The following is a 26,379-nucleotide window of genomic DNA, read 5'->3' on the forward strand; positions in this document are numbered from 1 at the left end:
CCTCGAATGCATAAGGCCCTGGGTTCAATCCCCACCAACACAAACACACACACACACACACACACACACACATACAATAATACTACATTGTATTATTTCAGTAATAAATTGCTATACAATAGCCACATCAATGCTTCTGATATTACTCTTACATTTTCTTCATCTCTGTTGAAATTTATAGTGTTTTTACTGTGAATAATGCTTATGTTGTTAAAATCTTGCATATTTTCAGTTCCATTTTAAATGACCATATTAAATAACTGAATACCTTCCAAGGACCTGAAAAAAATTGAAACCATTCCCTGATTATTGGATACATCATACACATAATTTTGTAAATTGCTTTTTGTATTCCCTTTTCTAAATTTTTCTAAATTCAATGCATATATTTTCTACATTATATTAAGTATCTACATAGCATTTTATAATAAGGATGTAATTTTGTCATTTTAAAAAAATTGGATACTGTAATTTTCCCTTTTGAATAATTAATATACTTCATACTGCAAAAATCAGGAAAAAGTGAAATGACATATAATGAAAAGACTCTCTCCTTTTTTCTTAGTCTGATCTCCCCAACAATATCTAACCTCCTTTCTTAGTATCTTATATGTCCTTCCAGATTTATTTAGGCAGCTGCAAACAAATGCAAATGTCATTTTTTACTTCTGTCTTTTTCTTTTACCAGAATGTAATCTATTACTTACACTGTTACTTATTTTGCTTTTTTGACTTGGTAACTTAAGCTTGGAGATAGTTCTAACTCAGTGCACAGAGTTTCCTCATTCTTTGCTCTACAGCTGCTTGGCTTCCTTCTGTATGGGCGCTATCCTTGACTTCCATAAGATAGACACTGTGGTCATCACTTTGACTACTGATCTCATCCCTACCTATCATCTCCAAAACTTTGCCCCATCCTTTATCCACCTCAGTTCTTTTTACTTGACCCTTATTCCAGTGTTGGGGTATAAACCCAGAGCCTTATGCATGATGGACAAGGGGTCCACCACTGAGCTACATTTCCCAGATCAGCTTTTTTTTTTCTTTCTTTCTTAATTAAAAGTATGTCAGGTTTCTTGTACATTAAAAGAAGACTTTGTCTTTACTCTGAGGTTGCTTAACCTCAAACCTCTAGACAGAGGTGCCTGCAGTCTCCATTCACAGCTTCCCTTTCACCACAAATTCTTTCCTTAACTTTTTGTGATCTGTCCTCATCTTATCTATTAAAACTGATTTCTGGAAGGTCAACTAATAGCAGCATTCAGCAGCTTGACCTATTTTTCCGTTTTCATCCTTGTAACATCTGAAAATGGATACCTACCCTTTGCACACCCATGCACAACCTTAACCTCTTGTAAAAATGGCTTCTGCCTGCCCTGCCACCTTTATGCTAATGCTGATCTCCAGTTAATCATCCAGCCTGTTCATGGTCATTCCCCCAGTACCCTGGTCCTAGCTCACTTCTTTGACCCTCACCCCTGGTTCTTCTGTCAGCCCTGCCCCCAACCATTGTCTAGTCTTAGAGGTTTTATCTTTCCAATGGTTTCGTTCCTATCCTCATCTATTATTCTATCCACTAATTCTAAATCAAATCTTAATTTCTGATTATCTGGACTGCTAAATAGAGGTTCCTAATCTACCTTTGTTTCTCCAGTCTCTCTCCCACTCTAACTGAAAACAGCAGATCTTATATCATTCCCTTTTTCAAAACTCGTATTTCCAAATCAATTAAGCACTAACTTCCCGATCTGACATTCAAATCCTTCCACAATTTTAACTCAAGTTGACATGTATTGGCATTAGCCAGTGTTACTGAGCATACCATATCTTCTGGCCAAAAGAAATCTGCTGATTTTTTTTATCAACACATGGTGTGTTTTTGGACCTCCAAGTTTGGTTGGATCTTTTTGTCCACATGTATAACACTTTCCCTCTGTCTCTGCTTTTCTAATCTCACTTGTCATATCTTTGCTAACCTTCTACCAAATATAAAATAATTATTTGTACAGTAATCATATTTACATATTGGATTCTAAATTCTGTTAAAATAAAATACTCCAGCTAGTGAGTTCTTCTATGTGAGAGGCGTGTGCTAAGTGATCCACATGAATCATCTCATTTAATCCTTACATTGACATGCTTCAGCCAGGATGCTCCCCAATTAACAGTAAACAAAATGAGTCTGCAGAGATTAAACTATCTATGATCATGCTAATGATAGTGAAATCAGATTCTCCCTGAAATTCATTGCTTATTACTTATTGTAGCCAATCCAACTTACAACATCCACCACCTACATGAAATTCAATAGGTGCAAGTCCTATCAGCACGTTAAAAACGGTGTCTGCATGTAGACCAAGATTTAAAGAGGACCAGGTTGGGGGGATTGCGACAGTAATAAATTAGGATGGAAAGACTGATGACGATGTTTCCAAACCTCCACTATTGGGTTATAGGATTTTTTGAAATAAGCATTTAAAAGACACAGTTGCACAGGATTGCATCTGCTCTTAAAGTCTCCGATTATTACCCGTTGGTTAGTTTTGTCTCCCTGGTTTTATTTTCATCCTTCCCAGGATTATCTCCATTCTCTTGCGTTCCCACAGCTTTCGGAGCATTGCTCAACACACAGAGTGCGTACTTGTTGATTTTAACGTATGTGTGTGTTTTCATGTGTGCACCGCAACTGGGAGGAGGGCGTGGGTGTGGAATGCAGTGCGCATTCCTCTTCCTCATTCTTTTTCCCTTGAGCAGCTGCAGCCTGGGATGCTTTTCTTCTCCAGGGAGGAGACAGAACCGCTGACCCTTTAACAAGTTGTCCCTCACAGAACAGGTGTCTCCCCCGCCTCTCGGAGGAGAGGGATGGCTGGATACTTAGTGACATCAACCATTGACCAATGAGAAGTCAGGCTTTGGCAGCCTCGCCAATGGGCGTCCGGGGGCCGGCCCCGTTTCCTGGGAGCCGGGCTGGCCGGGCTGGTCCTGCGGCGGCGGTGGAGTCTCCGTAGCTCACGCTGCCGGTCGTGGCTCCCGCGGCTCCCGGCGGCGCCGTTCCCTGCCCGCGCGGCTCTGCGACGCACTGCTCCGGCGGCTCCCGCCGCGGCGAAGCTCCCGGGCCGCGCCGTTTCCCGCGGTGGCGCGGCTCATGTCCCCGGGCGCGGGGCGCGCAGGTGGGCCGGCCGCCGCTGGGAGATAGGCCCCCGGGGGCGGCCGCGGTGGACTATGGCTCGGAGACCCGGGGCGCCGGCCCCCTACGGGGAGGAGTTCTCCTTCGTCAGCCCGCTGGTGAAATACCTGCTCTTCTTCTTCAACATGCTTTTCTGGGTGAGTCTTGGGGGTACCTGGGCGGCAGGGTACCCCTGGAGGTGCAGGGGGTTGACCGCAGCAGAAGAGGGGGCGGCTCGGGATGCCCGGTGACAAGCGAGCGTGGATAGTGGCATTGCCTAGTTTTCTGGATCTACGTCACTTTGGGGGCATTTCTTCTGGGGAGGGACACTACAGTGGTGCCTCTTGAGGAAAGGGCGTGGGGGGGGTGCAGAGGGTTCAGTAAGGACAAGGGATATGTTGCAGGCCAAAACGGTGGGTTCAGGGGAGGAGCAGGTGTTTCTGTTGGGTCAGGGCAGCCCCCCTGGCACATTCATGATTGGGGACTTTCAGGCCAACAGGCTGGGAGGCCCCGCTGGCAAAGAAGAGGGAGAAAAACCCCAAACCTCAGCTCCTTACCTCAGGGAAGATGGGTCAAGGGGTTGCATCTCTTCCTTTTTGAGGCGTCTTCAGATGCCCCTTCCAACAAGGAAGAGAGAGGAATGGCCTCCAGGTCAGATGTCCTTCCCATCCCAGCACTGTCCCAAACTTTGCCCTATCCCTTTCAGGACCAGACGTGTCTTGGAGCCTGGACTCTTTAAATAGGACCTTGTGTTGGGCTTGAAGGCTAGGGATCCTTTCAGAACATTCTTGGGGTTGGAAAAAGTGGAAAAAATAACTGGATTGGGCTCCAGGCTCCCAGATTTCCATCCCCAGTGTGCCATCATCATTGTTGATTGAGCTGGGCAAATATGTTCAAGTCTGCAGGCCTTTGTTCCCTCTGCCATAAAATCAAACCCAGTGTGATTAGGGTTGGCAGAAATACTCTGCCAGAGCTGAGAATTCAGCTGGACCAGATAGCGAAATGCTAGCTCCATCCTGGTTCATGGCTAGAGAGTCCCTGAGCTCCTCTGGATTTTAGAACACAGAAAAGTCCTTTCCCCATTTCTATGCCTGCTCCTATCACACCAGAGCTGCCACTCTGGGAGTGTGTCATCCTTGCCCACCTCAGCCTGAGACCTTTACTTTCAGATTTGCAGAAGGGAAGAATTGTGAGTCTAAAATATATTTCCTAGGAGAAGGAGCAGACCAGACATCTGAGCCAGCTGCTGGAAAGGTTTCACAGGGGCGGTGGTGTGAAGTGCAGACACAAAGTACATAAGTGCTAGCCTGTTGGGACAAATGAGAGAAATCCCAGAGGGTGGTGATGACAGCTCACTCTCAGCCGTTGTACTCTTGGGAAAATTGGAGTTTGGGCTTCTATCAAATTCTCAGTTCTAGAACTAGAACTAGAAAAAAAAAATTAGCAGGCATCTTGTCCAGCGTCCACATTTTATGTATGAGAAAGCTAAGTCATAGTGATGTTAAATGTTTCCTCTAAGGTCCAATAGCTGGTTAGCAGGCTTGGTATGATGATTTTTCTACTGAACCAGGGTGCCTCTAGGGGAAGTCCTTGACCCAGATGGCTGCTACCAGAGCTGGGATAGTGATGGTATTAGTAGTTAACCAGTCAACCTAACTTCCTGTGGTGTAGGTTCTGCTTCTGCTTCCCGAGGTTAGGGGAAAAACAGAAGAAAAATCCCTCATCACCCTCCGCTAGAACAGGGGGAATGTGCTACCCCGTAGGGACAAGTGCCAATGAAGTCTCCTTCATATCGTTGAGTGTGCCAGGCCAGGACATGATATCTTTAGAACCACCACTAGCAACCTAGGTACCTTAGGTTCTCATTCAGGTTTTCTTTATTAGCCAAAGCTCTGTTTGTTATCTGTATGCTGCAGCAACAGCATCTTACCCTGATGTTTATGGTCATTTCTTGGACTTCTGTGCTCCACCCTGCTCACTTTTATCAGACAAATGACTTTGGGAGGTCACAGCTAAAGAGAAAGAGTTTGGCTTCATAGACATATTTACCCTGGTAAGAAATACTTCATTCAAGGTCAGAGGACCTGGCTAGCCAGCCTGGCACCACCCCAAATTAGAGTAGAGCCCCTTCTTGGTCCTACTATGAGCTCAACAAGTCAGAGGCTCTATAAATAGCACAGAAAAGGATAAGAGGCACAGCTTCTTTCTGGCACCAACTTACTGTGTGACCCTAAGCCAATGTATCTGTCTCTCTGTCCTTAATCTTTCTATTCTAAAGGAGAAATGTGTCTGCCTTTGTGAACTATTTAAAGACGAATGAATCATTTTGGGTACTGTTTTCTTTCTTGAGACCTGGAGCTGGATCTAAGAATGAATCTGTGTCCTGGTATCCCTGGGACATTGCCCTTCCTAGGGTACAATACTTTTCAGTGATTATCAAGTGTCATTTCTCTCCCAGGCCCAGAGCCGCAGCTACAATGCACACCCATGCAACTAGATCCGAAGAGTGGCTTTCCCCAGATCAGGGGTCAATTTTCTTCCCTCCCACTTCAGGGACTGGTTACTATGTTTTCTTCTTTGCAAGCTTTCACTACCTCACCAAATTCCCCTCTTCTGCCTGGAAACACCCATGGCTAGGACTGATGGCCTATACCTTTGCAGGCAGAGTGAGTTTCATGCCAGCTGCTGGGGTGCTTTGTAGAGGAGGTGTTTGTGCCTGTGTTTGAACACATTAGGAGGGTGGCTGGCATCACCTGGACTCCTACTCAGTGAGCAGCACTATCTCTGCTGCTCTTCTAGAAGCCCTAATTCTTGGGGCATCTGGAGTCTGACTCAAAAAGCTGCAGACTCCCTTGGAATTAGGACCAATTCCTCCTGTTTATGTTTTAAATCTCACTTCTCCTTTCGTCTGGGAGTTCTGATTTTTCTCCCCAGAATCATGTTCCTGTAAGACTGATTGTTGGGATTTTATGCCATAGAGTAGTTGCTCCTACAGCCTAGAAGTTGTATTTAAACCTTTGAGAAGTAGCTGCCTTTCCTCATCTCCCTACATTGGACATCTCGGTGCTGAGTTAAGACACAAGGATGGTACATGCTTTATCAGCCTTGGGCATACGTTGTCAGAAATATTATCAATGCTGCCCAAGTCCTCTATTGCTGGCCCTTTTTCCCACTCAGGGTAGCAGTTAGGGATCCTTTTGAGTCAAGAAGAGCCCAAGAGCTCAGATCTTCAGCCCCTATATCTCAGCTCATGTATCTTTGGTAGCTTTGCCCCTGGGCTCCCGTGGCACCTTGTATATACTGATTGCCACACCCCGCTACCTGTAATGCAATTGTATATTCGTTTTTCTGTTTCCCTCTCCAGACTTCAGGTTTCTGAGAGTAGGAACTGCTTTATTCACTTCCTGATTCCCAGGACTCAGTTGTTTTGGGCACAAAGTGGGTGTTCACTGAATTTTTTTTTTCAATGGCAAGTGAGAGAATAAAGCTCAGTGGGTAAAAGCTTAATGTCCTTCCACTCTCCCTCCCTCACAGACACTGGTCTGTTAGGATGCACCACAGCCTTAGGTACTTGAACATTCTTGGAGGTAAGGTGTAATTGCCCATGCGTCCTATGGCCTGGCACCCTCCCCTCAAGCCAGGCAGAAAACAATGGCAGCCATTGCCCCCCCCAACATTACTGTCAGAGCCACATATGATTATTGTCTATAGCATCTGGATTTTTTTCACTTCCACTGAAGCATATATGGACCCCCATCTAGGTCTTCCCTAGGCCTGTCCAATTGGAGAGTCATATTCTTCATGATGTCCACTCCCCTATCCAATACCATTGTACTGGAGTTCCTAGGGCACTCAGAATTGCCCCAGAACATCTGAAGCACCATCTCTTGTAATCTGGCTCAGAAGCCTCCAGGAATAACTAGGCATCAAATCTGGCAAAAATCCATTGGGTGGCAAAGGCCCTTCCTGCTACCCAACTTCCCCAACTACACATGCTTTCAAATACCTCCAGATCCCACCTCCTCTCTGTACCTTCCCCATAGGCTAGGAAAGCTTCAATAAGCAAAATGGTCAGATTCATTTATAAAAACAACAACAGCAAAAATCCAAAACACCAAAAAATGAAGACTGAAGCCATACCCTTTGTGGTGCAGGTCACATGCCTGCCTACCTGCTCTGCTTGCCTAGTACCAAGAAGAAAATTGTAAACATAAAGCAACTGTTGAAAAGAATAAAAGAAAACATAGAATGCCTCTCAGAATCTTGATAAGAGAATATACATCAGGCCAGTCATTCAAGACCATGTTTGAATGTTTATACTGCTATGACCCCTTATGGACTTTCTTTCCTCATATATAACCTGGGAAAACCAGAACTATCTATGGCCTGAGGAAGATGCTTAAAGGGCTGGCCCCAGGCATTGGCAATGAAAGAGCTGTGGATTTCTTTTTTTTTTTTTTTCCAAGTTGTGGAAATGTAATGTTTTTTTGTTTGTTTGTTGTTTTATTAGTTACACATGACAGTACAAAGATCTTGACATATCATACAGAGCTGTGGATTTCTAATGGAACAGTGCCATCCATTCCAGATCACCAGCATGCACAGATCTTGGGAGTGAGGGAGGAACCCTGCTTTAGGTCTAGTAGGCTATAACTTCTAGGATTTCATCCAGAAATAAGGAGAGTAAGTTCTAAGAAACTAACTAGAGGTGGAAACCTCTCTCTCTAACTTCCCTCTGTGTAGACAGGGCTTTTTGGTTTTGGTTTTTGTTTTTTCCCCTGTGCTGGGGATTGAATCCAGAGCCTCACTCATACTAGGCAAGCACTCTGTGGTGAGCTACATGCCCCAGCCCAAGTACAGGGTTTTGATTCCCTTACAGAAAGTCACTGTACACTGTTGCTTTCAAAAGAAGAGGGAGAGAGATTCCAAGGAGGAGGTGTGGACTCTGAGACTGCTTCTTGTAGATTGGACTTTGGAATATGGAGATAGAAGAGGCCAGTGCTTTCTCTTGGAGGCTGCTCAGGCTGCTGAGCCTGCATGGCTATGCTATGTTTTTCCTCTTCAGGATGCCATTCTAGAAATTTTCCTCTGAGCCACCTTCTAGGCCCTGCTGGCACCCCGTCACCTCCCCATGCTATCTTCCTTCCCCTGCCTAAGCCCCACCCAGTTTAGAGATTGCCAGCTGTTCCCCAAGAGAACTGCAGGCCCCTGTTTGTTCTTGCCTCAAGTAGTATCCCCCAATGAATGCATGATATCCTAAGATCACTGTGAGGCAAAGACAGGAAGGCAGCCATGCGGCTGAAGTCATAATGCTTTGGGGACAACCAAACCTAGGTTCCAGTCCCACTTCGGCTACTCACCAACTAAGTGAACTGGACAAAGTTATTTGAATTCTGTGAACCTCTGTTCTATAAAGTGGAGATACCAATGCCCTCTTGGGGTTATGGTGAGAATGAAATGAGATAGCATGCTTAAAATGTTCAGCCCAATATCTGGTCCTTAGCACTCTAGAAGGTAACTACTAGACTGTTCTTGGAAATAGCTCCTAGAATCACCTGCCAGGGGGTGGGCTTACAGAACTAGGATGAGGCCTCCTCCAGGAAGGAGGAAAGAGAATGAAAAGTAGACAGGGATTGAGTCTAGGTAAGAGCCAACCTTGAACCTGAACCTGCTTTGTTCTCGTGCCCACTGTTAGCCTGAGGGAGATGATAATTAATGAAAGCCTTTGTTTTCTAGTTTACAAAGAAGTTTCAGGCCAGCTGTGATGACACACATCTGCAATCCCAGGGACTCAGGAGGCTGAGGCAGGTGTATTGAAAGTTCAAGGCCAGCCTGAGCAAGTTAAAGAGACCATTGGCAACTTAGTAAGACCCTGACTCATAATGAAAAATAAAGAAAGCTGGGATGTAGTTCAGGGATAGAGCTCCCCAAGTTCAGTTCCCAGTACCGTACACACACACACACACACACACACACACACACACATAGTTTTATATATATGGTAGGAACAGAGCCCACACTTGTCTCTCAGGGCCTTCCCTTGGTCTGCTACTCAGAGTTCCCTTGGTCTGCTACTCAGGCATACCACCTTGGTCTTAAAGTACAATTCAATGGAAAAGGACTCCAGGAACCAATTTGCCTGTAATTGTCGGCATTGGGCTTGATGACATCATTGTTTAGGACCTAAACTTGGGGCCCTGCAGCCTTTCCTCTCTTACTGCTAATGGCCCCAAAGTAGTATCCTAGGGCTAGAATAAGGGTTTTTCCTCACAAACATCATACCGGTGGTTGTCTTTCTCTAGTTTGCAAGAAAAATGTCAAGATAATGGAGAGAATTTTCTGTTTTCTATTTTCTCCCATGAACATTATTATTGCCTGCAGCTGCTTATCTTCCAGCAAGTGTTAGCAAAAGGCATAGGGAAGAAGACCAGTAACAACCAAATATTATGGAAAACTAGGAAACAATTAGAGAATTGCCTGTTTGTTTTATGAGATGCAGAGACACTAACAGCTATATCATCTGTTAGTAAAATTGTTCCTTATTTCTATGATAGAAATTAATTTGTTGTGCCTCTTCACATGATACACTGAGAACACAACAGTATCTGTAATATTTCTATCAAAAATGTGTAATCTGAATTTAATTGTCAGGAAACAAATTGAGACACATTCTGTAAAACAGTGGGCCCGGACTCACAAAATGTCAGTGTCAAAAAAAATGTCAGAATGAACATTGTCAAGGGTGGAAAGAGACTGGAACCCTCATACTTTGCTGGTGGGAAGGTCAAATGGTGCAGCTACCGTGGGAAACAGTTCGACAGCTCTTCCAAAATTTAAATATTACTATATGGCCCAGCAATTCAAATCCTAAATGCATACTAGTATCAAAAAACAAACAAACAAACAAAACTTATACATAGGTATTCGTAGCCACACTACCATTCACAGTAGTAAAAAGGTGGAAACAGGGTCTGGGTTGTGGCTCAGTGGTAGAGCACTCTCCTAGCACGGGCAAGGCCCTGAATTCAATCCTCAGTACCACATAAAAATAAATTAATTAATTAAAGATATTGTATCCAACTACAACTAAAAAATAATTATTAATAAAAAAGGTGGAAACAACCCAAATGTCCACCAGTGGATGAGTACATGAACAAACTGTATTACATCCATATAATAGAATATTATTCAATCACGCTACAACATGGATGAACCTTGAAATCATGCTAAGTGGAAGAAGCCAGACCTCAAGGACCACAAGGACCACACATTGTGTGATTCCATTTATAAGAAGTATCCAGAATAGGAAAATCCATGGAGAAAGAAAGCAGATTTGTGGCTCCCAAGCATCAGAAGAGGGAAGAAGGTGGACAGAATGGGTATGGAGTTTCCATTCGGGGTGATGAAAAACTCTGTGACCTTATGGTGGTTGTGGTTGTACAGCAGTGTGAATGCAGTTAAGGCCACTAAATTATATACTTCAAAATGGTAAAAATAGGCTGATACGATGGCATATGCTGGTGATTCCAGCAACTCAGGAGACTAAGGATTGCAAGTTCCATGTCAGCATTGGCAACCTAGCAAGACCCTGTCTGAAAATTTAAAAATAAAAAGGGCTAAGGATGTAGCTCAGTGGTAGAGTGTCCTGGGTTCAACCCCCAGTTTAAAAAAAAAATGATCATTGGTTGATCCTGAAGAGAATCCATCACAGAGAACATTATGAAAATAATTGAGGGCAATGAGTTATAGACTGTAAATTAGAAATCAGTAATGATATTTTAAAGTTCTAAAAATTAATATGTCAAAATCTATAGTGTATACCACAGGTGATCATTGTGACCTCCTGATGCTCTGTCACCTGAACAATTTTATGGTCCACTGCCTTATTATTTGGTGTGATTGGGGGAAATCACCCTGATTGAAGTATGTAAAACTGTATACAAATGGACCCCAGTTTTAAAAAATCTGATACTAAAAAATATAGGTTTAGGGCTGGGGTTGTAGCTCAGTAGTGAGATGCTTGCCTTGCATGTGTGAAGCACTTGGTTCAATCCTCAGCACCACATAAAAATCAAATAAACAAAATAAAGGTATTGCGTTCATCTACAACTAAAATATATATATATGTATATATATATATATGTGTGTGTGTGTGTGTGTGTGTGTTTATAAAACTAAAAAAATAGAGGGTGACTTTACAAAGGACAATTTTTGCCGCAGTCCGGCTGCAGCAAAATAACCGGGGGGCGACGAGCAACTTGTGTAGATTGATACAGCAGGAGTGGGAGCCGTTTATTGTAGGACAGGAGGGGTATATATACATTCCACACAGCTTATCTTAATTAACATAAACTAGATACAGCAGTCAACCAATAAGGAATCTCCACACTTAATGGCTCACTGGCGCCACCTCACAAACCACTCCCCCTGGCAAAATGCCAGGCGCCAAAATGCCTGACTTGTTTACAGACTCTAACAAATTTTTACAACAGTTTTAGTTTTACAGAAAATTTGAGGAAATAGTACAGAATTCCCATACACCTCACACCAGTTTGCCCTGTTATTATTATTTTTTTTAAAGAGAGAGAGAGAGAATTTAATATTTATTTTTTAGTTTTCAGCAGACACAACATCTTTGTATGTGGTGTTGAGGCTCGAACCTGGGCTGCACACATGCCAGGCGAGTGTGCTACCGCTTGAGCCACATCCCCAGCCCCAGTTTCCCCTGCTATTAACATTTTACATTAGTGTGATACATTTGATACAATTAATGGCATTTTCTTTTTTTTAGTATTGGGGATTGAACCCAAGAGCACTCAACCATGGAGCCACATCCCAGCCCTTTTTGTATTTTATTTGAGAGAGAGTCTCACTAAGTTGGCTAGTGCCTCACTAAGTTGCTGAAGCTGGCTTTGAACTTGACATCCTCCTGCCTCAGCCTCCTAAGCTGCTGATTGATGGCATTTTCATTATGGTCCATACTTCATCCAGATTTCCTCAGTTTTTAAGTGATGTCTTTCTGTTCTAAGATCCCATCCAGGATAATATACTACGCTTAACTGTCATTGTCTCCTTAGGTCCCTCTTGGCTATAACAGCTTCTTAGATTTTTCTTGTTTTTTATGACCTTGAGATTTTTGAAGCGTGCTGCTCAGTATTATGTAGAATGCCCCTTTATTGGACTTTGCTTGGTGTTTTTCTCATGGTTATACTGGGGTTATGGGTTTTGGAATGGAAGAACACAGAGGTAAAGTACTGTTTTCATCACATCATACCAATGATTTATCAACATCCTTATTGTTGATATTGACCTTGATCACTTTGCTGAGGTCATGTTTGCCAGGTTTCTGTATTGTATCTTTATTCTTTTTTCCCTACTGTGGTCTTTTGAAGAAAGTCACAATGTACAGTTCACACATAAGGAATAAGGAGTTGTGCTCCACTACCTTGAGGGTATTTATACAAATTATTTGGAATTATTCTGTGTGGGATATATGTTTTTTCTTTCCTATTTATCTGCTTATTTATTTATTTAGTAAATCATTTATTTGTATCATCATGGACTCACAGATATCTATTTTATCCTATGCAGAATAATTCAGTATGTCTTTTCTTGATGCTTGAATTGGCTATTGGGGGCTTTTGTGGTTTTCTCCTGTGTCCCTTTGGCATACCTACACTGATGTGGGAGTTTTGTTTTTGTTTGTTGTTAAGCCCTTATTTACTTTCTGGCACAAGATGTTCCAGGCTCATCTTATATATTTCCTGTCCTAGTCCAAGAATCAGCCATTTCTCCAAGGAGTCCACACAATGGCTGTTTTTATTACAAGGTGATTACTCACATAAGGATAAAGGAACTGAGCATGCAAACTATTTTATTTAATTTTATAGACAACTTTTCAGAAACATACCTTTTGCTAAAAGCTAGACTCAGCTACTTTGAAAATTGTGTCTAGCTTTTAAAAGTTTCCAGCTAGGCTTCATTCTGGCCTGCATGTGAAAAGCTGTCCTAAGAAAAGAATTGTCTTTATCTCCATCTCCCCATGAAAGGAGGTCATTGGAGATATTGTGGATATTATAAGGATTTTGTACCAAAACCAATACTGTGGAATGATTACCAGAATGAGATGGGAAAATTGCATTTAGTTCAGATGTTGCCACTGCACCTATATGAACTTGGTCAAGAGTCCCTTCTGCTCTTTTGGCCTCATCTATATAAAGAGGTGACTGTCTGATCCCATTTCTAAAGTTCTATTCAGCTCTAAAATTAGATGCTATTAACAGTAGCAGCACTAACTTTGGAATGGCAGTAGCTTTGGGGAATCCAGGGTGGGAAATAAGGACAGGAATGGAAGTGTCAAGCTGTGAAATGAAGAAGTTGAGAGCTCAGAGAGGCATCATTAATGATCATATTAAATATTAATAGTAATATTAAAGTCTTAATCTTGATTTTGATGTATCTACTCTTTCTGCCTTTGGTCCCTGGCTGATTATGTTTTAGGCTTATAGGATCTGAAACTTGACTGCACCTTGGAATCACCCGGAATGCATTCAGGACTACTGTTGCCTGAGTCTCAGTGCCAGAAATTATAAACTACTTGGTTTGTGGTGCAACCTAGGCATTAAAAATTTCTCCCCCACCCCTAAATCTCCAGCTGATTCTAATGTCAGCTAAGGCTGAGAAACACTGCTTTAGAATATAATTGAGGGCTGGGGATGTGGCTCAAGCGGTAGCGCACTCGCCTGGCATAAGTGCGGCCCGGGTTCGATCCTCAGCACCACATACAAACAAAGACGTTGTGTCCGCCGAAAACTAAAAAATAAATATTAAAAACTCTCTCTCTCTCTCTTTAAAAAATAAAATGCAAATAAAGATTCTTTAAAAAAAATAGAATATAATTGATCTTGGTTTCCCTGATATAGCATATAGATTATAGGTCCTCAGAATACCTGAAATATAGTAGCTGATGAATTGGATTTAGATGATGTATTAGTTTCTTGTTGCTGCTGTAACAAATTATCCAAATGTAATGGCTTAAAACAACACAAATGTCTAAAAGAGGTCTTGCTGAAGTCCAATACAGTACTCCTTCTAGTTTACTCTAGTGGAGAATCATGTCCTTGCCTACTCTAGCTTTTAAGGCTGCCCATATTCCTGATCACATCACTCCAACGTTGTTTCTGTTGTTGTACCTCCTTCTCTGACTCTGAACCTCTTGCATCCCTCTTATAAGGTCTGCTTTGACTATACTGGGCCCTCAGGGATAAATCTTCCCATCTCTAAATTTTTTTTTTTAAAGAGAGAGAGAGAGAGAGAGGGAGAGAGAATTTTAATATTTATTTTTTTAGTTATCGGCAGACACAACATATTTGTTGTATGTGAAACTGAGAATCAAACCCGGGCCACACACATGCCAGGCGAATGCGCTACCTCTTAAGCCACATCCCCAGCCCCCATCTTTAAATTCTTAATCACATTTGTAAAGTCGCTTTGGTTTTGTAAGGTAATATATTCACAGATTCCATGAATTAGGACCTGAATATCTTGGGGCGGGGGCGGAGGTATTATTTCATCTATCACCAATAGAGACAAAGCAACTACTGTAATTACAGGCCCATAAATAGAATTAAGTTGTACTGTGTTATATGATTTCCCTTAACTGTGTATTTCTTGTTTTTAGCTGTGTTATGATTCAATCAGAGACCATATCTGGGAAGTTATTTACCCTAGTTAAAAAAAAATAGAGTTGGGGGCATTGGGGATTGAAAACAGGGGCACTCTGAGCTATATCCCTAGTCCTTCATATTTTTTATTTTGAAGGGTTTTGCCAAGTTGCTGAGGCTGGGCCTGAAACTTGTGATCCTCCTTTCTCAGCTTCCTGAGCCTGGGATTGCAGGTGTGTGGCACCATACCCAGTTACCCTAGTAAAAATTTAACAAGTGAAAAAGCAGTAAGAAGCAGATAGATACAAATTTTTAAGTAATTCAGTAAAATAACATTCAGAATTGTAGTTGGGTATGGTGAGTTTTAATGGGCAGGCAGAGATGCTTGCTCACTCTGGCAGAGGTAGGCCTTCAGACCTGGGCCTGGCTGGGATCTCTGTCCTGGGGTTTGCCTGCCTCCCCCATGCTCCCCAAGTCTGGTGGTGCTGTAGGACAAAAAGCCAGGTGGCACTTCCAGTCCCACATGCAGCTCTGTATGCTGCTCCTAGACAGAGTGTGAGGGCTGGCTAATAATACATGGGCCCAAAGGCAGAACCAAAGCCAGATGATGGAGGCAAGGAGAGAAGGCTGTGGATACAGAGAGAAGGATCCTGAAAGACATGGTTTTACATAAGAGATTTGCCATTTACTCTGAGTGCACCAGCCCTCCCTTGCCAGATGGCAGAGGACCTTTATAAACAACTCCCATAAGGAAAAACATCTTTCTCCCAGGAAACTAGTCTGACCTTATTACCTGTTCTAGGGGCCCAACTCTCCTCCCACAAAAGTCCACAGGGTGGCTCTTTCCAGCTGGTTTCTGTCTTGGAGGACAGTGGATCTAGCCAGCCATCTCCTTCCCTACTGAGTTGGTCAAGTCCCTGCTGCTGAGAACTCTCTCCTGCCAGAGCTTGGCCTCATCTATTGCCATGGTGATAGTCAGCTGCTGCTTAGCACCAGCCTGGAGACTGGGAGCAAAGAAAGGAAGGGTAGCTGAGCGGGGTACACACTGGGGTTTCTCAGCAATCCTGGAGGCCTGAGGGGCTGAGAAGGCCCCTCTGGGGACTCCCTGTAGTCTCTGATGGGTTTCTTCTCTCAGGAAGGAGCCATGAAATTCCCCCACAATCGAATCAAAATTTATAAAGGCAGTTCTGGTACTTACACACGCATATTCATGCACAGACTTTCACATTGGAATACATTTTCTTTCTTTCTTTCTTTTTTTTTTTTTTTTTAACCAGACACTATTTTGACCTCTAGTGGGGTCAGAGAGCTGGGAGTATGCATCCATCTGAGCCTGCTTTAGCTGTAAGACCTGCTCCTTAATGTGGATGGATCAGAATTCAAAACTTCACAATTCCTATGTGAATTTGGGCAAGAAAACTATGTTTTCCATGCATTATTTTACTTAATTCTTTTAGTAATCTCATTCAATGTAGTTGTTCTTAATTCACATCTGCAGATACAGAAATTGAGTCTCAGAAGTTTGTCTCATATGGGGTCAAATCTGCCTCACTCCAGAGTTAGAGTGAGTGTATGCGTTTGTGCTTTTGTGTTTTTTCTGTTGTGTTCTGTTTTGATGGGGTAATTTAGGTGCTGAAGATTTAACTCAGGGCCTCCTGCACGCTAAGCATAGGCTTTACAATTTAGCTACATACACCCTCAGGCCCCTGGGAAAGCCCATGTTTTTAATCACTGTTCTGTATTAAACTTGAATTGCCTTAATTTCCTCATCTGTAAAATGAGGATACTATCTGCCTCACAAGATAATTGTGCTATGAGGACTGAATGAGATAATGTTGGGGATAGTATCTCATGGCAGATACTATCAGCAGTATCACTGGGGGAGAAATATACTCACCCCTTGGGTCCTGGAAAATTTGACCCTCTGCTGTCCCAGGAGGATACTCACACAGAGTTCAGGGTTCTTTGGTTTCCAAAATCTCAGGGTCTGGTTCTTTCCCTGTCTCCACAGGTGATTTCCATGGTGATGGTAGGTGTGGGTGTCTATGCCAGGCTGATGAAACACGCAGGTGAGCTACAGGTCTCCCTCCACTTCCCCAGGGCTCTTGCTATGTCTCTTTCCCCTCTGCCCCCTTCAGCCCCATAGCTCCTGCAGGAAGGTGTAGGGACAGGACTGAAGGAGGCAGCTCCCTGCAGTGAGATCTGGGTGGTCTACTCCAAAATGCCAGCACATCTGTGCCAGTTCACCTGGCTTTTCCTGAGTGTCCCAAGGTATGCCTACATTTGAAGTTTAGGAGTTGTCTGGGAGAGAATCCAGCCATCTGGGCACAGAACAGTCTAGGGCTTTACCCGCCCTGGGCTTGTCCTGGAGTAACTCAACCTCCATTCCTCTTTCTCTGTACAAAGTCTCCAGGAAACAGAATCTGAAAGCTGGCAAGCCTAAAGCAATTGTAATTCTAAAAGAGGAGCGAAAGTGGCTGCTCCTCTCTTAAGCCCAGTAATAAGGCTCTTACTTCCTTACTTCCTCAAATGAAATGCCATAGCCCCTCTTGGGCCTCTTAGTCCTCCCCACAGCAAGGAGGCATTTCCTCCTCATAACCTTCACCCAGCCACACTGGAGATTGCCTCACCAGAGGAAGGACCACAGTTTGGGAGTCCTTTCAGTGGGCATCAGCCTCAGACTGAGGGTAGGCCTCTCTCCCAGAAGCAGCCTTGGCTTACCTGGAGGTAGACCCTGCCATCCTGCTGATTGTGGTGGGTGTCCTCATGTTCCTGCTCACCTTCTGTGGCTGTATTGGATCCCTCCGTGAAAATATCTGCCTCCTGCAGACGGTGAGTGGTCAAGGGCCCCATGGAGAGACAATGGCTCCCTCCTCCTTGTTTCTCTGAGCCTCCTGATACTATTCCTATGGCCTTTCTGTTTCTGGCTCCTCCTTCCCACCCTAAGGCCTATGCTGTCCACTTCTCACTAGTGCTCAGCTCCAGGTGACCCAGAATAGGGTGGCCATCCCCAGGACAGTGTCCCAGAGGCAGCAGCCTTTCCCGTGTTAGTGAAATGTGGGGAAAATGCCTGGTGGCCCCCCAACACTCCCCACAGCCCCGGAATGGGCTGCTGCCCAGGATGATAACAGATGGTCTCCTTTTCCTGCCTTCTCCCTACAGTTCTCCTTCTGCCTCACCATTGTATTCCTGCTACAGCTGGCTGCTGGGGTTCTGGGCTTCGTCTTCTCAGACAAGGTAAGGTTGGGAGCCTAGGGGCCTCTTCAGATGTGACCCAGAGGGAGGAAGGGAAGGTTTCTGCTTGTGTTTAGCCCAATTAATTAACCACAGTGTTCCTTCCCCAGAGAAACATCAGCCTTTGAAAGGTTCTCCTTAGGGATGAATAAATGGCCTTTAAAGTCACCATATTTAAAGAGAATTTTGCAATTGTAGAATATTTTCCTCAGAAAGCCTGAGAGGCCAACAAGGAAGAAAATTCTATAAACATGAAGTTAAAATGACCTTTATAAACTTTAATGGAAAATGACAAAGTAAAGTCAGTGATCAAGTGGACCACAGACAACATTTCCTTAAGAAAATTATTTCCTTAAAAATAAATTTTTGAGAAAACAGAGGGAAGGTAAGGGGAAAGAACACACAATTTTAAACAGTGCTTACTATATCTCGAGGTGATGTGCCATGCAGTGACAGTCCTTGTTATTAAGAACCAGAATTCCAGGCTTATTTTGAAGCACAGTGGTAGAGGGCTTGCTTAGAAAACACTAGAATTCATGAGGCTCTGGATGCAATCCCCAGTACCACACACAAAACAAACAAACAAAAACAGAATTCCTTTCTCAAAAGGCAAATGATTACCAGGGACAAAGTATAGGACTGTGGAAGGAAATTTTTTTAAGGGAATATCATGCTCCAAACATTTCTTTATTTTATTTATTTGTTTTTATGTGGTGATGTGGATCGAACCCAGTATTTCACACATGCTAGGCAAGCACTCTACCACTGAGCTACTGTAGAAGGAAATTATGAGAAAATATATTGGAGCAGAAAAAGAGCAAGGTAGACAATTATGAAACTGAGAGCCGCTAAGTTAGTTCATAGTTTTCTAGTCCTTTTGGCTTAGTAAAAATCCTAAAATGATAACAGATCTGCTGAGTCTAAAAAGATGCAATCCTCTTATGTCCACTAGAGGTCAGTGCCTCTTCTCAGTAATCATCTTTGGGAGGAGAAGAAAAAAAAGCAATTAGTTTCTCTACTTTGAATCAGTCAATAAATGTTTTGAGATATACTGGGTTATTTTGACATTGTAACTCTGAGAAACGGTGACAGCAGTCCAGCATTTCTCTTGCCCACTGGCACCTGAGGACCTTGGATGAAGGCTCCTGGGAACTGGCCATCTCCCCTCATTAGGACTTGGTTTTGATTTCAAGACTGACTCAAAGAAGGATGATCTGAGGAGGGAAGACCTTTGATCTTTGATTGCTGCCCTAAACTTTGACCTAAATTTAATGTGTGATTCTTCCCCACTCCTGAGAGATGTCCCAGTATCTCTTTGGAACCCTGCCCATAAATATATCCACCTCTTCCATTTTGGCATTAAAGAGGAGAAGACATGCTTCTTTTCTCTCCTATCTGGGTGTCCACAAATGAAGAACAAGAGGTCATTGCTGTTTTCATGATACCTCCTTTAGACTCTCCCTGCTTATCCCATATTTGCAAGGGCAGGTGGTTTGAAGCCTTGCTTCCATCCAGCAAAGCTGATAGGGCTTCTCATTAACCCTTTGGGCCTCTGAAGGACATAGGCCTCCTGAATGCATTTCAGGAGGAGGCTTTCTGGTAAGTTATTGGTCTTCATAATTTGAGAGAAATATCCAGTGTCTAAAAAGAAAATTAGAATGAGAGGTGGTGGGAAGTGAATCATGGCAGAAGGATTGGAGCTGGGGCAATAGAAAGGGGCCTGGGGCCATTTGGCTGCACTAACTTTAGTAGCCATCATATACACCTGGATGAGATGGGAAAGGGAGCCAAGCTGTGCCTAGCTGCTTAGAGCTTGGCATAAGCATGGGAAAGGCAACCCTGGGCTCTGACCACGCTATATTCTATGTGGAGGGTCCCCCCTCTGCCATCCCACAACTTCTATGACAATAAACTATAGAGAAATCGCAGGGTGGGGGAGGGCAGTGATCCTTGTCTACTGTTATTTCTATAAGAAGGAATAAATTAGGGATTAGTTCTATGTCCTAATTCTATCCATGTCTCTTGTAGGCTCGGGGGAAAGTGAATGAGATCATCAACAATGCCATTGTGCACTACCGAGATGACTTGGATCTACAGAACCTCATTGATTTTGGCCAGAAGAAGGTATGGGCTAAGCTTGGTGGGGTCAGCTAGTGACCTTGAAGCTTCGAGTAAAAGTTAGCAATATACCAGGAGATACCTCAACCTTCAGGTTGGTAGGCCTCTTTGTTACCTGCTATGTAATGGATTTTGGAAAGGATATTGGCATACACACATACACACACACACACACACACACACACACACACACAGTGCCTTAAATGTACTTTTAAGGACACAGAATGGTATATATAGTAATCTACCATTTGTGTAAAAAAAAAAGTGGGGGGAGGAGAGAATATATATTTGTATTTGCAAAAGCATTCTGGAAGGATTTGTAAGAAACTATTATAAATAGTTGCCTATTTGTAAGAAACTATTATAAATAGTTCCTATGAGGAATTTTGGGCAGATTTTTTGATTACTTATTCGAAAGTTCATTTTTAAAAATTGTGGTAAAGTATTTCTGGCTTAAAATTTACTGTTTTGTTATGTTTTGTATTTGTGATGCTGGGGTTGAATCTGGGTCCTTGCATGTCATAGACAAGCACTGATTTAGCCAGTAATCAATTGATGAACACTTGGGTTGCTTCCACCTTTTAGCTATTGTGACTGATGCTGCAAAGAATCAAAAGTTAAAATTTGAATAACAGTACTTTTAAGACCAGTGCCCCAGTTCTATGGTGCAACAGACACTTGACTCTGGGATTCAATTTGTTTTCACGAAGTAATTATGGACTCACAATATTAAAGATTCCCCTCTTGTGTTTTCTGTATCTTAAGGTAAATTTTTAAGCACTGATTCTTTAATTATTTTAGCCAGTAGTTTTGGGTAGTTTTTTTTGTTGTTGTTGTTGTTGTTTTGTTTTGTTTTAGTAGTACTGGGGATTGAATTCAGGGTCTTGTGCATGATAAGTGCATCCCTTACCACTGGGCTACACCACCAGCCCAGTATTTTTGAATACTTTCTTCTTCCAGAATCTGTGCTGTGCAGAACTACAAAGCCAGAACTTTCTCTCAAGGAGTTTATAGTTGAATGTGCAAAACAATACATATATACACAACTGTAGTATCGAGCACTATGGTAAATTATAAGAAGATACATAAAGTAGTAGAAATTAAGAAAATTTCTTCAGGCGAAAGCAACTAAAAGGCTCAAGCTTAAGATTCAACTTACAGGGGGGCTGGGGATGTGGCTCAAGCGGTAGCGCGCTCGCCTGGCATGCGTGCGGCCCGGGTTCGATCCTCAGCAGCACCACATACCAACAAAGATGTTGTGTCTGCCGAGAACTAAGAAAAAATAAATAAATGTTAAAATTCTCTCTCTCTCTGTCCCCCTCTTTCACTCTCTCTTTAAAAAAAAAAAAAAAAAAAAAAAAAAAAAAAGATTCAACTTACAAAAAGTGGAAGCTTACCAGGCATGGTGTTGCACACCTGGAATCCCAGCTGAGGCAGGAAGAACATGAGTTCAAAGCCAGCCTCAACAACTTAGCAAAGCCCTAAGCAACTTAACAAGACCCTGACTCTAAATAAAATATAAAAAGGAACCGGGGAGTGGCTCAGTGGTTAAGTGTACCTAGGTTCAATCCCTGGTACCAAAAAAAAAAAGTAGACAAGTTTTGAGAATTCTTTGAGAATTATCCTGGCCACCCCAGGGTGAGGGGTGGGTGACTTTTAACCTCTACAGTGGGCTTTCTTGCAGTTCAGCTGCTGTGGAGGAATTTCCTACAAGGATTGGTCCCAGAATATGTATTTCAACTGCTCAGATGACAACCCTAGCCGTGAGCGATGCTCTGTGCCTTACTCCTGTTGTTTGCCTACCCCCAACCAGGTAAGCAAACATCCCCCCTCATTTCCTCCCTGGGTACTGATCTGGGTTACTTTCTGAATAGGGCAGCTGCTGTTGGGGCACTCCATTCCCTAACTTAATGAATCAGTTCTGGAAGGCATTTGTCAGGTGTTTTTTTCTTCTCCCCAATCTGAGGGTCTGTTCACCTTTCACTCTAGTAGTCCACTTCAGGGCTCAGAGAGGCAGATCTAAAGCAAAAAGTGGACCAGACCTCTCAAAGAAGGGAACTCAGGCTGGGGTTGTGGCTCAGCAGTATAATACACGCCTAGCACGTGCAAGGCCCTATGTCCGATCCTCAGCACCACATAAAAATAAATAAATAAGAAGGTATTGTGTCCAATTACAACATATATATAAAATACTTATTTTTTTGTTTTAGGTGAACACAATATCTTTATTTATTTTTATGTGGTGCTGAGGATTGAACCCAGTGCCTCACACGCTCACACGTGCCAGGCTAGCGCGCTACAACTTGAGCCATATCCCCAGCCCCTATTTTAAAAAGGGGAGGGGAACTGTGCATTTAGCAATTTCTAACCCAGTTTTCTTCAAAGATGTTCTCTAACAATTTAGGAATTTAGGAAAGGTGAGAGGCCCTAGGACCCAAAACGAAAAATATTTGAATGGGAATCCCATTTGGCTTTTCAACTGTCTCCCCAGGCGGTGATCAACACTATGTGTGGCCAAGGTATGCAGGATTTTGACTACTTGGAAGCTAGTAAAGTCATCTACACCAATGGCTGTATTGACAAGTTGGTCAACTGGATACACAGCAACCTATTCTTACTTGGTGGTGTGGCACTGGGACTAGCCATTCCTCAGGTAACTTACCCTGTAAGACTTGTAGGTCCCACAAACTATGCAAAGACTCCTTTGTTTGGGGGAGGGCACTTGGGGATCCGCTGGGATATCAGGCACTGACATTGCTGAGGGCCAGGGGAAGGGACGGTGCTGGCCACAATAGGAAAGCTGAGTCAAGAAAACAGTGGCATCACTCAATACTGAGGACCCAATTCCCTTTGCTTCTCCCAGCTGGTGGGAATTCTGCTGTCCCAGATCCTCGTGAATCAGATCAAAGACCAAATCAAGCTACAGCTCTACAATCAGCAGCATCGGGCAGACCCGTGGTACTGAGAATCCATCCTGCACCTCCTCACCATAGCGACAGGCAATCCAATGGAGATTTGGATTCTAGCCCCCCACCATTGGTGACCCAGCAGGAGGAAGCAAACTCCAGATGGGCAGAAGGCAGGGCACAAAGGTGGCTCAGGTCTCAGAAGGACGTGTCTCCTCTCCTCTTTCCTAGTCCTCATATCATTATTTTGTATTGTTTCTAACCTTAAACATTTGGGTTTAAGTTTTGGGAAACAGAAGTTGCACAGAGAGTTGTGGGGGGTACTAGCTGCTGCCTTTTCACTGAGGTACTACAACTGACAGCTTTGTTAGGGCTGCTGCTGAGCTTGGTGGACATACTTAGATGCTGCTGCCAGAGACCTGGCTGCAGAGAGCAGACACCAGCAGCCCTGCCTGGAGTCCAGTTGGCATGATACTAGCTCCAGAAGGGAAAAGAGTGGAGCAGGCAGTGGAGAGTAAGCTTGGGGGTCGGTTGGGGACAGCTGTGTGTGTTTGGTAGGAGTGGAGAGGGGATATGTTTACCAAATGCCTGCCCTGCCATCCTCCCAGGTAGTCAGAGTGAGCTACATCCTGCCCTCCCTCATTTCCGTGGAAACATGGCAGCAAGGGTAAGGGATACAACAGCTGCCAAATTTATCCCCACCCCATCCCACCCCATCTGAAAAATTTGGAACCATGGTCCCTATACTCTGCAGTCAGCAGATGTGGGGCTGAGCCATACATGCCCTTGAATTTCTGTCTGACCCTCTCTAGCAAGTGGGGTTTTCTTTAACTTGGAAGTATGCAGAGGTGTGGAAATGTCTCCTATCCCTATTCCCCCTACACCAGAATCTAGTTTTTCTACAGTGTAAGAAGCAGCAATCTTGCTGGGCTGGGGAAGCCAGAAGTGGCAATAAAAGTTTGTTGACATGGGCTGAGCTGGCCTCATTGAATTTTCCATTCTGGCAAACAGAAGGGGAGAAGCACAAGGGTCCAGACGATAGGCCCTACCTCCAGGAGGAGACTGGAGACTCTCCTAAATGCCACAGTACCTCCCTAGCCCCCACACCCCATCTACCTCAACCTACGCCTCTCAGATCTGAATAAGATGGAAAGATTCTCAGTTCTGATTTGGGAATGTTGTAATTTTATCCTACCACCAGACGTTAACTTTTTTTTTCCGAATTAAGTTGCCACCCAAAACTTAGGCTGCGGTAGAGAACCTCTCCGCTGGACCAAGGAGGGAGATGAGAGGAAGAAGCCCATCCTTCTGCCTGGTCGAGGCCCGCAGGCCCGCTTCTCCATCTGCATCTGAAGTTGCTTGGGAACCGCAGCCCACCCTGGCGTAGGAAGGACTGAGAACACTGAACTGTGCAGGGCTTTCTCCGGCCGGGAGCGGCGTGCGGGGCGGGGCGGCGCCTCGGGGGCGGGGCACGCGGCTCCGTGGGTGGTCCCCGCCCAGCGGCGGCCGGGCACGCGGGAGGGGGTTGGGGCTGTGGGGGCGGGCTAGGCGGAGAGTGTTCCCCAGTGTCCCCCGAAGTCCCCTCGCCGACCCCGGCTGTTGGGGGTCCAGACTAAGGACTTGGCCTGACCGGGAAAGCCTGGAAAGGCTCCTGCGGTGCTGGCAGAGGAGTCGCGAGCTCGCCCCCGCCCTGCGAGCCTTCTGCTCCTGGAGGGCGCCTTTCCAGCAGCCGCCTGGGGCCGGGCCAATGTTTAGCTCCTAGCTAGTAACAGAACGGAAAGAAAAAATAAAATCATCACGAATATGAAAGTAACGGCCTTTTATTCTGGGAGAGAAGAGCGAAAAAGAGCGCTTTCTTAGCAACGTGCCTTTCTTGCCTAGTGCCAGAGACATGCATTTTATACTTTTCCTCCTTTCAGTGACGTGGACCTGAATTAGGGACTGAGGTAGTCCAGCCGTTTTGAGGAGCTCACCCCGAAACAGGCTCTGTTGGGGTCTCTTGGAGGAAGTGAGAGACCAGAGACCGTGGTTCCTTAGAACCAGGATTCAGATCCGGGTTTCTTAAACTCTACTTTGACCGGGGTCTCTTCTGTCTCCGTATCTAGTCTTCTGACCTGGACTAAGGGCCCGGAGTTTCTGCCCACGTCTCAGACTTTAAAATTCCGTGAGCAGATATCCAAGAACGTGTAGAGCAGTTCGCTGTTTCTAGCTAGATTCTAGTTTGTAGTCCCTCTGGTTCCCAGACCTGCTCTGCTTTTCTCTTTGGTCTGATGCTAGGGGAGAAAAATGCCCCAGTTTTGTTTTGTGGTACTGGAAATTGAACCAAGGAGTTCTACCTCCCAGCTACACCCCATTCCATTGAGAAGGGGCCTCACTAAATTGCTCAGGCTGGCCTCTTGCCAGCCTTTTGCCTCAATCTCCCAAGTAACTGGGATTACAGGTGTGGGCCACCAGGCCCAGCAAGTGTCCCAGTTTTTTAAAAGGTTTCTCATTATTATTATATGTACAGTTGAAGTTGTACCCTGAATTTTTACCTGTTTCTAGTAATCCCAATCCCAAACAGGTGGACTTAACTCCAGTGTAAGAACAGCTAATCAGGCCCCAAAGGTGGGTGAATGGAAGGAGATTCTTGAGAATCACAGAAATAAACCTGGGTGGGCAGAAGTAAAAGGCAAAGTCTGAAGACTGGTGAAAACCTGGCTAGATGGCATGGCAAGAAAGGTACCAGTGGATTCAGTGTACCTCATACCCTACAATTAAACAGGACACCTGAATCCAGGAGAACAAATTTTGTAGAAATTCTGATTCCCTTTGTAGTTGTTTCCTATTGCTGCTATATCTCAAATTACACAAATTTAGTCACTTAAAACTACATATGTTTGTTGTCTTACTGTCAGCAGTCCAAAACAGGTCTCACTGAGCTAAAAATCAAGGTATGATTAGGGTGCTCTCCTTTTGGAGGTTCCAGGAGAGAATCCATTTTTCCAGCTTCCAGAGACGATTAGCCTTCGTTGGTGTGACCCCTTTCTCCATCTTCTGAACACACCACTCCAGCTTCTTTTGTCATATCTCCTTTCCCTCTGACTCTCCCACCACATTCTTATATGACCCTCATGATTATTACAGGCCCACCTGGGTTATTCAGGGTGATCTTCCCATGTTACGATCCTTAATTTAGCCACATCTACAAAATCCTTTTTTTAACCATGTAAGATATACATAGTTTCTGGGGATCAGGACATGGACATTTTTAGAGTAGCCATTATTTAGCCTATTATTTTCCCCTTCCCAT

The 26,379-nt window shown here is 44.0% G+C and overlaps 1 protein-coding gene across 4 annotated transcripts; it reads left to right on the top strand.

Annotated features, from left to right (window-relative positions):
• Positions 1–2,954: 2,954 nt before the first annotated feature.
• On the top strand, positions 2,955–24,896 carry Tspan33 (tetraspanin 33). Of its 4 annotated transcripts, none has more exons than XM_040291447.2 (8): positions 2,955–3,324; positions 16,841–16,898; positions 17,537–17,661; positions 17,992–18,066; positions 20,092–20,187; positions 21,851–21,994; positions 22,673–22,834; positions 23,045–24,896. In XM_040291447.2, the coding sequence occupies exons 1-8, from the start codon at positions 3,223–3,225 to the stop codon at positions 23,144–23,146; spliced, it is 864 nt and encodes a 287-aa protein (XP_040147381.1). In that variant the 5' UTR covers positions 2,955–3,222; the 3' UTR covers positions 23,147–24,896. The 4 variants fall into 4 exon arrangements, with proteins under 4 accessions (XP_040147381.1, XP_040147380.1, XP_005331175.1 ...); XM_040291446.2 differs by having other exon boundaries at positions 2,956–3,324; positions 17,534–17,661; XM_005331118.5 differs by having other exon boundaries at positions 2,958–3,324; positions 17,534–17,661; positions 21,866–21,994.
• Positions 24,897–26,379: the final 1,483 nt, after the last annotated feature.

Source organism: Ictidomys tridecemlineatus, chromosome 2 (assembly GCF_052094955.1).
Source record: "Ictidomys tridecemlineatus isolate mIctTri1 chromosome 2, mIctTri1.hap1, whole genome shotgun sequence".
NCBI lineage: Eukaryota > Metazoa > Chordata > Mammalia > Rodentia > Sciuridae > Ictidomys > Ictidomys tridecemlineatus.

Bases quoted from the DNA above. Each gene is read 5' to 3' on its own strand.
- Tspan33 (XM_040291446.2), top strand. From the start codon at position 3,223: ATGGCTCGGAGACCCGGGGCGCCGGCCCCCTACGGGGAGGAGTTCTCC. The intron at 3,325-16,840 runs GTGAGTCTTGGG...CTGTCTCCACAG, and splicing joins TCTTCAACATGCTTTTCTGG to GTGATTTCCATGGTGATGGT. The intron at 21,995-22,672 runs GTAAGCAAACAT...CTGTCTCCCCAG, and splicing joins GTTTGCCTACCCCCAACCAG to GCGGTGATCAACACTATGTG.